Source organism: Balaenoptera ricei, chromosome 10 (genome assembly GCF_028023285.1).
Source record: "Balaenoptera ricei isolate mBalRic1 chromosome 10, mBalRic1.hap2, whole genome shotgun sequence".
NCBI lineage: Eukaryota > Metazoa > Chordata > Mammalia > Artiodactyla > Balaenopteridae > Balaenoptera > Balaenoptera ricei.
The window spans coordinates 5,817,399-5,830,687 of record NC_082648.1 but is presented as its reverse complement, the minus strand read 5'-3'; the positions used below and the strand labels follow the sequence as shown (position 1 = coordinate 5,830,687).

The following is a 13,289-nucleotide window of genomic DNA, read 5'->3' as shown; positions in this document are numbered from 1 at the left end:
CCTGCCTGGGACTCTGTGCTTCCTGGACTTGGGTGGCTATTTCCTTTTCCATGTTAGGGAAGTTTTTGACTATAATCTCTCCAAATATTTCTCAGGTCCTTTCTCTCTCTCTTCTCCTTCTGGGACCCCTGTCATGTGAATGTTGGTGTGTTTAATGTTGTCCCAGAGGTCTCTTAGGCTGTCTTCATTTTTTTTCATTCTTTTTTCTTTATTCTGTTCCGTGGCAGTGAATTCCACCATTCTGTCTTCCAGGTCACTTATCCGTTCTTCTGCCTCAGTTATTCTGCTATTGATTCCTTCTAGTGTATTTTTCATTTCAGTTATGGTATTGTTCATCTCTGTTTGTTCTTTAATTCTTCTAGGCGTTTGTTCTTTAATTCTTCTAGAACTTTGTTAAACATTTCTTGCATCTTCTCAGTCTTTGCCTCCATTCTTTTTCCGAGGTCCTGGATCATCTTCACTATCACTATTCTGAATTCTTTTTCTGGAAGGTTTCCTATATCCACTTCATTCAGTTGTTTTTCTGGGGTTTTATCTTGTTCCTTCATCTGGTACATAGCCCTCTGCCTTTTCATTTTGTCTGTCTTTCTGTGAATGTGGTTTTCATTCCACAGGCTGCAGGATTGTAGTTCTTCTTGCTTCTGCTGTCTGCCTTCTGGTGGATGAGGCTATCTAAGAGGCTTGTCAGAATGTTTCCTGATTGGTGCCAGATTCTGTATCTTTTTGTTGAACTACCTTTGTTAATTGTGTTATTCAAGTCTACTATTTTTTTTTTTACTACCTTTTGTCTGCTTCATCTACCCATTACTATATGAATAATACCCTCACTGTCCCCCCACCTTGTTTGAATAACTACTAAATTTGGCATTATTATCATAGTTTTACGTAATTGGTGCTTCTTTGGCTATGCCTTCATGTTTAACAGGTTCTTTGCTCATAATTTCTCCTTTTATGTTACTTTTTTTTGTAGGTTCAATTTCTATTTTTTTAAAAAACATCCCTTAGTAGTTCCTCACTCAGCGTCTGGTAGTGATAACTGAAACAAACACTCCTTCATTCTTATATGATATGTTAGCTAGGTATAGAATTCTAGGACATTGGTTATTTCTCACAGTGCTTTGAGGATGCTGTTCCATTGTTGCTGTCGAGAAGTATGTTGTCAGTCTAATTGTCATTTCTTCACAGACAATGTGTCTTTTAGCTTTGTGTATAAGTCATCTCATTGCTTTTGGTATTCTGAAATTTCACTCTGCTATTTCTGTATGTGGGTTTTATTTTTATTATCTTGCTTGAGACTTTTTGTGACTCATGAATCTGATGATTCCTACCTTTCATCAGATACAGGAAAATTTCAGTCATTTTCTCTCTTCTGTTAGACATATGTTGAATATTTTTATTGCACCCTATTTTCCCTCTTTACCATACTTCCACTTTTCTATCTCTTTATCCCTCTTTGTTGCTTGAGTGGTATGGTCGTGCTGGCTGGTGAGAACCAATCGTATGTATCTTTTCCAGCTCCATTTTCAGTAATGTCATGTTGGTAGCTTGAAACTGGCCATGGTGGGAGTATTTACACCATGGAAACAAGCAAATCAGGGCTTTGCTTTCCCCCCAGAGAGCTGGCTTATCAGCACATCACTATTTAGATCTATCTTCTAGTTCACTAATTCTCTCTCAACTCTAATTGACAGATGATGTCTAATCCATCAATTGACTTTTTTTCTATTTCATTGACTATATTTGTAATTTTAGAAGGTAAATCTGGCACTTTTTCAACTCTATTATTTTTCTTATTGTCTTGTTCTTTTATCAAGTTTTGATTTCTTCTTTATAACAGCAATTTAAAATATATTTCTTTTATAACCTCTGTACAAAAACTTTATTATCTGAAGTTTTTAGAGCTTGAATCATGTTATCTTTATGTCTGCTGGGTCTTGCTTGAAGTAGATTGTTGTCTATGTTGCATAATTTTGGATTGTAAGCTCATCTTTAGAAGGGTTTTATGCTAATTTTTTAATATGGAGTTACTGAATCTCACAAGAAGTATAAATTGGAATCTCAATGCTAAATGAGGGCTTTCCTATCACTATAAATTCTCAGAGGAGACTTTTCCCCTCCTATTCAGAGTCCAGACCAAGGAAATAAACTTCCTTATTATTTTCCTACTTCTCAGAGTGAATTTTTTTCTTGTTAGCTTTCTCACGGAGGGGTAGTCCTTCAAAACTCCCAGGTTCACAAAGGGGTCTAAGCCCATCTCCCTACATCATGCAGACCCAAGACTCATTTCCATCAATCTCCAAGGAGCTGTTAAAACCCAAGCACATTAGTTGGCAAGATTGCCACCCCCACTGTAATACCCTGTAGTCAGAACATCAAGTCATATTTGCCAGTTCTATTCTTAGCCTTTCTTTCCTTGTTTTTAAACTTTCTTCCCTTCCCTTCCTCCTTTCCTTCTTCTCCTTCTTTTTTGTCCCTTGTCATTCCCTCTACTTTTTAAAATGGGATTAAACACAGATTCAACAGGATGTTTGTCCTTTGCAGTGGCAGAGTTTTCAGATTTTTCTAATGTGCTATATTGCCAGAAATGGAAGTCCCAGCCCTAAGATGTCTTTTTCTCCAGGCTTTAAGATCTAAAAAACTAAAAATGGTTTGCGATTAACAGATACACACTACTGTATAGAAAATAAACAACAAGGACCTATAGTATAGCACAGGTTATATTCAGTATCTTGTAATAACCTATAATGGAAAAGAATCTGAAAAAGAATATATATGCATATGTATAACTGAATCACTTTGCTGTACACCTGAAACATTGCAAATCAACTATACTTCAATTAAAAAATACTAACTAAAAATGGGACCTATGTTACTAGGGAGAAGGTGGTGCATGTTGGCAAAAAGTCAGGGCCCTGGTGATATTTTGGAAATCACTCTCAGAGGACTACAGTTTATTTTTTTTTGGTTGGCAAAGACTCGACAGTTAACCCTGCCTCCTGACATCATGGGAGCCTGCCCAGCTGGTTTTAACTCTGGCTCTCAGAGATTTTTCTACAAGCGAGATGATTTGTAATTCCATCTATCAGACATCCTTATGTCTCATTTCAGATTTAGCCCATAGGGTTTCACTTCCTAAAAGGTCAGGAAAGGATCTAGAGGTCCTCTAGTCTAACCCATCATTTTACATATGAGGAATCAGGCTCAGGAGATTATGGGATCAGCCCAAGATCACACAGGGCGATCGAAGGAGAACTGAGACCAGACCAGGGGTCTTGATTCTCTCTCGGGCTTTCCCCACATAGCACAAAGCCTCTTCTCCGCCTCTTCCTTGAGATGGTATATTAGAAGGTGGGCAAGCCTGTGTGGCATGGTGACTAAGAACGCAGAGAATGCCTATCATAATGGCTGGCACATAGTAGAAACTTCACAGATTTAAGTGCCCTTCCCTTTGGCTTCTCCATATATTAGTTTCCTGCAGCTGCCAACAAATTACTGCAAGCTTGATGGCTTAAGACAACAGAAATTTATTCTCTCACAATTCTAGAAGGCCAGAAGTCCAAAACCAAGGTGATGACAGGAGTACACTTCGTCCAGGGGCTCTGGGGAGAATCTGTGCCTTGCCTCTTCCAGCCACTGCCAGCCATCCTTGACCTGTGGCTGCATCATTTCAATCTCTGCCTCGGTCTGCACATTGCCTGCTCTGTGTGTGTCTCTGTCTAATCTCCCTCTGCCCCTCTCTTTTTAAAAAAAAATTTTTTTTTTTGATGTGGACAATTTTTAAAGTCTTTATTGAATTTGTTACAATATTGCTTCTGTTTTATGTTTTTGTCTGCTTGCTTTTTTGGGGCACGAGGCATGTGGGATCTTAGCTCCCTGACCAGGGATCGAACCCGCACCCTCTGCATTGGAAGGCAAAGTCTTAACCTCTGGACCACCAGGGAAGTCCTTACCCCTCTCTTCTAAGGACATATGTGATTGCGTTTAAGGCTCACTCAGTGAACCCGGGATAAGCTCTTCCTCTCACAATCCTTTATTCAATCACATCTTTTGCCATAAAATATTCACAGTTTCTGCGAACTAGGAAGTGGACATATCTTTGGGGGCCATTTTTTTCTGCTCACCACACCCAGAGGCCAACTCACTATACTTCCAAGGTCCTGCTTTTCTTTTTGCGGGGATAGTTTATTTTCTATTTCCAAGTGCATGATCTGACCTTGAAGCGTGCTTCACTCTTCCAGATCTGGCTATGCAGGGGGACTCCTTGCCTTCCTGCTCCACTAAGCCCCTTTGCAATGAAGATGCAGCAGTTCTATTTGGCAGTGACTTGGTACCAGGCCATGCAGGCCCGAAGGCCCTCACAGTCTCTTGTGGGTAGCTGATAGGAGCGTGTTTGCTCTGAGTACCAAGGCACAGATGCTCTGCGAGCACCAGGGGTGCAGTGATGGGGATGCTTAGGTTCATGCCACATCCTTACCTTCATTCTGCAAAAATATGTTGAGTATCCACCATCCAGCAGATAAGCGTTTTATCTGTGCCCTGTGCCCTGTGCCCTGAATTAAGGAGCTCACAGTTGAATGGGGGGTGAATATAAGCAAAAAGGATACTAACACAAAGGATGATGAGAGCTTTGATAGAGGGATGGCCAGGGTGCTGAGGGAGCACAGAGAAGGGGCACCCAGCCAGACTGGGGAGGGAGACAGGGAGTCGAGGTAATTCAGAAGGGCTTCCTGGAGGAAGTGGTTCTGGGGCTGCATCTCAAAGAATACATTGAGAGAGTCAGGGTAATAAGGGGGTGGAGAACATTCCGCACAGGAGGAGGAAAGGGAGCAAAGTCCTGAGAAGCGAGAGTGGGTGGACTGTTCCTCCTCGCCTTTCCTGGCGTCTTCCTCACTGTGCCCATCCGTCCAGCCGCCCCCCCGCCAGACGCTGGCTGAACCCGGGTGCCCGTGCCCTGTGGTGTTAATGCTGGGGTACTCCTGCCACAGACGCCTACGTTCGAATCTAAAGAAAGTTGACTCAGGTGACAACAGACCTAGAGCTCTCACTCAGAAGTCCCGGGTCTCACGACTGTGGCTTCACCCTCCTGAAACTTTCTCCACAGGGACCTTGACCTCGGACCCCTACGACTTTGCCAACTCCTGGGCCCTGAGCGGTGGGGAACAGCGGTGCCAGCGGGCATCCCCTCCCAGCAGCTTGTGCAATGTCTCCTCCGAGCTGCAGAAGGTGGGTCCACCCAGGCTTGATGTGGGCTGGGTGGTGTGGGGTTTCTGGAGTCAAGAGGCAGAACGATACGCAGTCCCAGGTCCTCCATCCAGGGGAGGAGTGAGTCCCTCTGGCTGCTCCATGTCCCACGGGCCCCTTTCCTCCTGAAAACCTGCTGGGGCTAGAGTCGCGTGGACGCTAATCCTAATACTGTCCTGGCCCTGGAGCTCTAAAGATGGGCCTGGTCGAATGAGTTGGTACCGCGAGTGACTATACTTTTCTGTTTTATGTTCCAACGCCCTCTCAGCCCCAAATATCACCATCATCACCTGACACCTGTCTGAAATTCTGTGGTAGAAAACCATTCCTTTTTAAGGGCCCAATAAGTGGTTGTTATAAAGCACAAGTATGGGGCAAGGCCCCAAGGTCTCACCAGCACATCAGCAGGAAGGGGGTTACCTCCTGGTGGGGGAGGGAAGAAGGCTGGGGGGAGGGAGGAAGGTGGGGGGAGAGGAGGGGCAAGTCCTGATGTTCCCAGCTTGGATGTTGTAATAGTTTCCTGAGGCTGGAGTAGCAAATTATCTCAAACCCAGTGGCTTACAGCAACAGGAATGCATTCTCACGAGTCTGGAGGCCAGAAGTCTGAATTTGGTTTCAAGGTGTCTGCAGGGTGGGCTCCCTCCAGAGGCTCTAGGGGAGAGTCCCCCCTGCTTCTTCCAGCTCCTGGGGGCTGTGGGGTTCCTTGGCTTGTGGCTGCGTCCGCCACTCGCTGCCTCTGTGGTCTCATGCCTCCTGTCTGTGTGCTTCTGTCCGGAGACAGAGCAGATGGGGGCTCCTCCCGCCCCTCGCCCCATGGCCCTATTTCTCCCTGTACTTAGCAGCTCTTTCCCCTTCAGGGTTACCCTTTATGATCCCACTTGGAGAGGAGGGGGTCTGGCCGGGAGGGAGTGGGCAGGACTGCACGCTGTCTCCTCCTTTTGCGGGTGGAGATGGCCTTTGTGCTTCTGTGCGGGGAGTTGGGAGAATGATGCTTAAGGTGGGGAAAGACCTCCCTCTACGGACGACCTCTCTCTCCGCCTTTGGGGTCAGGCTGCCTGGGCTGAGGGAGGAGAGAGCGGCACGGCCCCAGATGCGGCTGGGCTCTCATCAGCACGTGGATGCCCTGTCCAGGCTGCGCTCAGAGACTCGCCGTCTGGGGAACGGGTTCCTTGGAGGTGAAGTGAGGCAGCTTCCCTGGCAGCGGAGGTTTGTGGGCAGCGAGTGACCAGGGAGGCTCTCAGGGAGTGAGAGAGGCGGGGCTGGGCAGGGGGAGAAGCTGAATACCACGTAGTTACAACCGAGGCCTCAGCTGGTCCTTCAAGGAGCTCTGAAAGCTGCGCTGGCCCCATGGGGCAGGGGGGCCCACACCGACCAGTCGGTCATTGGATGCAGGCTGCCTCTGGGCAAGGAGACGGGGCAGCTCCCTTGGGCTGACGGCAGTGCCTGCAGAGTGACTCGGCTGTGAGTCCCCCCAGCCAACACCCTCAGCTTCCGGTGGGTGAGTCCCAACCCCCGGTCTACATGGGGGACGTATACGGCACCCAACATCCCCCGCAGGGCCAGCTACTTGACAGTATCACCTCCCTACCTTCCACCCCCCTGAGCAAACACGCTGCTCCAACCCACAGCCGTGCAGGGGGAGGGCGGCCCCTGCTTATGCCCAAGACTGTCGCCATGACGGGACTTGACAGGCCACATAAGCCCCTCGCCTGGCCCTGTGTGGTTCCGCAGGGCGAGGAGGAAACCAGAGCTGGCGCTGGCGCTGGGGGTTAAGGAGCTGCCCTGAGTCACCAGCTAGCATTGCGGAGTCAGGATTCACACGCTGCCCGCCCGCCCCCATCCCCCCTCTGCTGTTCTGCCTGCACCATCTCAGGCTGCCCAGGTGGATTCCACCCTTGTGTTTTCCTTCAGGATCTGGGCTCCCTGAATCCTGAGGTTCCTTTCAGCTCTAAAATTCTTTGTGTGTTTCTCTGGAGTGGACTAAACAGACGGTTGATAATAAGTCTCACTAAATATTCAATGGATGGATGGATGCAAATTAGGTGGTGTAATTTATCTAGGGATTGGGACACCCCCACGATCATAACCCCGAATCCTTCATTTGTAAGACCAAATCTGCGTGTAAGTAGAGAAACTCCAGCCCTCTCCTACTCCAGTAGCTAAATAAAACACACAGCCACCTGCACACGCACACACCTACCTTAGCGTGAGAGAGCTTCAGTATTAGTTGCCCAGTCTTTCTATTTTCATGGAACAATTTGATCTTCTGAACCAAGGAGTACGTCAGCACCAGGAAAATGCTCTGGGTTGTGCTCGATCCAGCTGCCTGGACCGTAAACACAATTTCCAGTTTATCAACAAGTACATTCCTGACGCCTCTTTTTCTTGGGTTTCCAGTGTTTCAGTGGTGCTAGGTTTCCCAGCTGGTCCGGAAACATCTCTGTCACCTGGAGCATAGCCCAGTACTGGCAACTGACAGAGGCAGACCAAGTTCTAACCCTGGGGGGAGGGTGTTGTCCTGGGGAAGGGGGGTAGCTTCCTCTTCTTTCCAGGAAAACTTTGAAGTAGCAGCCGCTTGTCCTTGTAGCTCCTTAAGTGTTTCCCATCTCTGGGCCACTTACCGGCTTTGTAACTCTGGGCAAGACACTTGCCTTCTCCAAGCCTCAGTTTCCACATATGTAAAATAGGCACAGGACCAGTGCCTGCTGCACGAGGCCGTCGTAAGGATAAGGGAACGCGTGTGGAGTGCTTCGCCCAGCGGGCTCAATTGTACGAGCTGCTATTGTTATTATTATTACTTTTGTGTCTGTGTTTGCCTCTGGAGTGGCCACACTTCGAGAGTGGGAGTGGGAGAAGCAGGCCAAACACACACAGTACTTTAAGTGTAAGCTCAAAACTCATTCTTTCTCTCCTCCCCTCCTCCCAGCTATAACCCCATTCTTTTGGAGGCAGGGGATCGATCTGAGCGCAGCTTGGGGTTAGAAGGAGAGCAAGTTGCCTACACACATGGACACGGAGGGGTGGGGAAGTGCAGGAGTCAACTTTTCTTCTGGGGCTTCTTATAACCCAGGGGCATTTCAGATTGAGGGCACTCCAGGAGCCCTGTGCAGCAGGGAGGGGAGGAGGAGGGATTTTATCCTCTCTTTCTTCTATTTCCAAACGTACACTTCCATAGATGGCTGTGGTTCGCTGTCTCCCGCCCCTTTCAGTGTTCTCTAGGCAGGGGTAGGATTGCGGGGTTGGTGGAGGGGAGGGGGATGGGAGGTTAGTTGGTGAGCTGGCGGGGGAAGGGGGGGCGGGGCAGGTAGGTACCTCTGATACCGAGGGCATGGGCTTGTCTCACTTTATTTTGCAAACACAGGCAGCGCAGAGTAAGTGCAAGACAAGTGTTCCCACCCTCGGGGTACAAAGGAACACTCTCATTTACCCCTAAGAAGTGGGAGGTGAAGACAGGATTTTCAAACGGGGAACCTGATACAGAGGCGGAGTAGAGGAGGGAGCTGGGCACTTTGTCTCCCGGAGACAGAGGGGGAGGGCCTGAGGGGTGGGGCGTTGGGGAGGTGCGGGGAGAGAATCCAGAGAGGCCTCATTTGTCTCCCGGGTGCCTTTGGAGGCTCCAGCTGCACACTTGCTACTCACTTTGTCTCCTGGGTGCCTCAAAGTTCTTACTAACCAGTGTCCTGGGAGCAGCTTAGGAAATTGGTTACCAAGTTTTCAGTGCTGGGCTGAGGCCCCCAGACACTCAGACCTCCCAAGGCACAAGCTCCTTCTAGGTCTGAACTCCTGTTTCAGGTTGTTAACCTGAGAAGAGGGGCCGGGCTTTGTCTCAGCCAATCAGGCTGTGTTTGCCCACAAACGGGGCGCCCCCCTCGGCTGGGAAGCACAGAGACTTCTCCTGGGAGGTTATTGATGCGGTCTCTGGAACCATCCACAGCCTGCTTAGTCCCACTGGGTCCCTGGGTTCAGAAGTCAGGGCTGGTAAATGGGCATCATTTACAAGGGTTTGCCATTGTGGCTCCAAGAGCCGTATTCAGTGGCAAAGTGTTGTGTAGGGGAGACGGCACTGGCTGAAAAGCTTTCCTTGAGCCGCCAGAATCTATTCGCCCACTTCTCTGGAACTTTCTGTCTTTCTAAGGTGGCAGCAAGGAGTCAGCTCATTCTGAGAGCCAGGTCATATTACTTATACCCGGGGGATGAATGTTTCCTTGTTATGCCAACAAAAGCCGGAGCCTCTCTGCTGGGACGAATAATGGCTTGTTTGCTGGCACACAGATTTGCGGGGGTTTTTTTCCCAGCTTTTCAGAGGGCAGGACTGCTGGAGTCTGGGGCTCAGGGTGCAGACCTAGAAACAAAAAGCACCCAGCTATAGATGCTCAAATAATTGGCGTTAATTTGCAGGTAACTCTACTACACAATGAATGTTTGAGAAAGATCCTTAGGTCACTTTTAAAAAAAAATTTAAATTCTGTCAGTCTGGGGAATGTCAGCAAGGGCTGAACCTTACACAGGGATCTTGTTTGTGTCCTGTAGTCCTGTCTGCAACGTGAAGCCCATGGCTCCAGGAGGCTGGATGTAGGCTGCAGCTGGTCCGTGCAATGCTCTTTCTTTTTTTTATTTTTTATTTTATTATTTATTTTTGGCTGCGTTGGGTCTTGGTTGCTGCACGCGGGCTTTCTCTAGTTCTGGCGAGCGGGGGCTACTCTTCATTGTGGTGTGTGGGGCTTCTCGTCGCTGTGGCTTGCCTTTGTTGTGGAGCACAGGCTCTAGGCGTGTGGGCTTCAGTAGTTGTGGCACGCGGGCTCAGTAGTTGTGGCTCACCGGCTCTAGAGCACAGGCTCAGTAGTTGTGGCCCACGGGCTTAGTTGCTCTGTGGCATGGGGGATCTTCCCGGACCAGGGCTCGAACCCGTGTCCCCTGCACTGGCAGGCGGATTCTTAACCACTGAGCCACCAGAGAAGACCCCCAATGCTCTTTCTAATTAGAAAAAAGGCACCCCTTTCTCAAGACACTTTACCATCACCTGCTGGGAAATTGCCATAGTAAACATTATAAATGTACCTAGAACGTAGTACACACGTATGCTGTCTATCATGGGAACGGTAGCCTTGGGTGTGTTGCCACTGCACTGTGTGACTTGCAGAACTATACTTGATGGCCATGAACTTGGCCTCGCTTCCACTGGGAGGTGTAGTCGCTGCAGCCCTGCTCCTCCTCAGGATCACCTCCTCCAGAGTGGAGGGCCGTCTCCTGCTTCTGCTGCTGACATCTGAACATGAGGCCACTTCTGTTACCGAACTCAGGTCTGGCTGCTCGCTGCCTGAAAGTCAATACTCAAGAGGCAAGTGCTGGTAGAAACAGAAACGTTGCTCTAATCCGAAAGCCGGCAATCTGGGGAGAAGGCGGACTCGTGTCCCAGAATCGACATCAGAGGTTTTGCTTGGCCATGAAAGTTTTTAAAGGGAAAAAGGGCAAGTAATTTCAGTGAATCATTGGGATAGAGGGTCAGATTCATCACCATCCACTGCTTGCAGGCTTGTCGACTCTTTGTGATCTTTCTTTGAGATGTTATGTTGTTCACACAGTTTGTGAGATTACTGAAGGGGAAGCTGGGGAAAAGATCTGGTCCCCTGTTAATCACTTATTCTTCATGTCTATTTCTTTGATCTAAGGAAAGAACAAACAGATTAAGCAAAGAATTGTGTGATCAAAAGATTTGAAAGGTGTGTTTGGGTTGGAGGTTAGTTAAAATGTAGCTTTGCTAACGTGACAGTACAAAAGGGGCCTCCTGCAGAGACCTCTTCCTGCAAAAAGCTGCTTATACTTTCCTGCCCCTGGCCCACTAAGTCCTCTCCATATCCCTACTCAGAATTGGTTCTCAAGACGACTAGTCTTTCTTTTCATCAATGTTAGGAATCTCAGGCTCATAATAACTCAGAGTGAGATGAGATTCAAGAAGCTATCTAGTCCAGTCCCCTGCCCATGTATATTCAGGTAGGCAGGTGGTACTGTAACCTGGACTTTAACACTCAAGTCTCTGAGACATCCTTGCTGGGCTCTTTCCAGCTGTTGTGCAGAGCTCAACCCTATGCAGCCCTTCTTGGCTCCCTGAGGAGAAGTCACCCCTTTCTTTTACCCCCAGTTGAAGATGAAGACCTCCCTCGGTGCCCTTGAATACTGGAGAAGCCAGACCTTGCAGTCTGGTTTTTCTAGGTCCTCTTCAGGACTTGGCTTCCAATGGTGCTCCCATCAGTCACCTAACAGTCCCAGGTTGGCTGTTTTCCACTGGCTCTGAATTTGACATTTATGGGGAACACAATCCTTATTCCTTTTGTTCTGTTGCTGTTCATATCTGCACATTTTCTCCCCCTCTCCTCCTCCTCTGAAAGCCTGCTGTTCACCTGTAATTCCTCTTCCCGCCAGGAAGTCACCTGTCCCCGCTGGAGCTAATATTTGTAAATACTCATGTTTACTTTGAACGACGGTAACATGTCCCCTCCACGGCACAGAGAGGCACACGAAATACCCATTCTGTTGGGGACAATGCAATTCACTCTTCACATCCTCGTGAAATATTGCCCACGCCTTTTATTTGCAAAATTCGTACCCAGCTCTTTCTCCTGTTTCTGCCCACAGTCGCCCTGGAAGGAGGCTCACAGGCCTGGAGGGAGGTGATTTGGTGGGAGAGGGGCTAAGTGCCCTGGCAGAGCTGGGGGCTTACTAACCACACCCACTCCTGGCATTCCTGCTTCCTCTCCTGGCCTCCTGCTTTCACTTAATTGGCCTGGAATAGACTTTTCTTGGAGACTGGGAAGAATTTTGGTACGTTCGTTTGCTTGGTAGAATAGTTGTGATTCATAGAGAGACCAATTGTGTGAGAGTCTGGTCCAGGGAAGGTCAGTAAATCTCAAGAAGAGATCCTTGTAACCCAGGACCCCCAGAGGAGTTAGTTGTCAGGTAACCTGAGCTGGTTCTGCAGATGGTGTCCACCCACTGTGTCCTAGTGATGCTTACATCCGAGTTGGGGTTTGAACACAAGTACACACACACACGTACACATACACCCATACACATATACACATACACATACACAGGCATACACATACACACGCATACACATACACATATACACACATATACACACATGTACATATACACATACACATACATATACACAGGCATACACATACACATGCATACACATACACATATACACACGTGCACATACACATACACACATACACATACATCGGCATACATATACACACGCATACACATACACATATACACACATATATACACACACGTGCACGCACACACACATATACACACACATATGCACACACATAGGCACACACACACATGCACACACACACACATCCCCCTTTTTCAGAGTGAGAACTGCTCTCTCAAGTCATCCGTAGGCTAAGGAATGAGGATTTATTTTGGGTACTTTGCCGAAATCCAAGCGTCCGGGGCGTGGGCCCTGGTTTGACTTGCTTTGCTGTGTCCTCACGTAGCTGCGTCACTGCTCTGCAGCTCAGTGTCCCCTCTGAAGACAAGTAGAGCTCTGCCCGACACTGATGGAATAAGCACCCTTTTCCTTTCCAGCAAATTCCCTCACCCACCTGAGTGCAGGGCGGCAGAAGGGGCAGTGAGCCCCTGGGCTTGTGGTGGGACAGTGACCTTGGCCACTCTGCCTTTGGGGGTCTAGCCTCACGGCAGAGATCAGGGGCTGCCACAGGGTTTCAACATTTCCCTCAGATTAAGCAGATGCAAATGCATCCCTAACCCAGCAGCCTCAAAATCCTTCCATGAAACATTTCCTAAGTGGCTTTCTTTCCCTTCTTCTTCTCCCCGGCGAGGCCAGGAATCTGAAGGTGCCCATCAGCACATATTTATTGAGATGTTTTGTGTCTTAACTCTGTGCAAGTCAGATTTGCAATCTCACTCAGAGACAAGACACATAGGAGATACTGACACAAACAACACATGACAGAGAACAACACAAATGCCATTTTGGGTTAGTAAAGGGTGAAGTGGTGCAGCAG

At 48.3% G+C, this 13,289-nt stretch overlaps 1 protein-coding gene across 4 annotated transcripts in view; it reads left to right on the top strand.

Annotated features, from left to right (window-relative positions):
* Positions 1-13,289, top strand: part of VWF (von Willebrand factor) — a 161,112-nt gene that overhangs the window by 38,168 nt on the left and 109,655 nt on the right. For all 4 annotated transcript variants that reach the window (XM_059935150.1, XM_059935147.1, XM_059935148.1 and 1 more), the window contains one exon: positions 5,102-5,223. In XM_059935150.1, the coding sequence (XP_059791133.1) occupies positions 5,102-5,223 (122 nt within the window). The remainder of the gene's footprint in view (positions 1-5,101; positions 5,224-13,289) is intronic.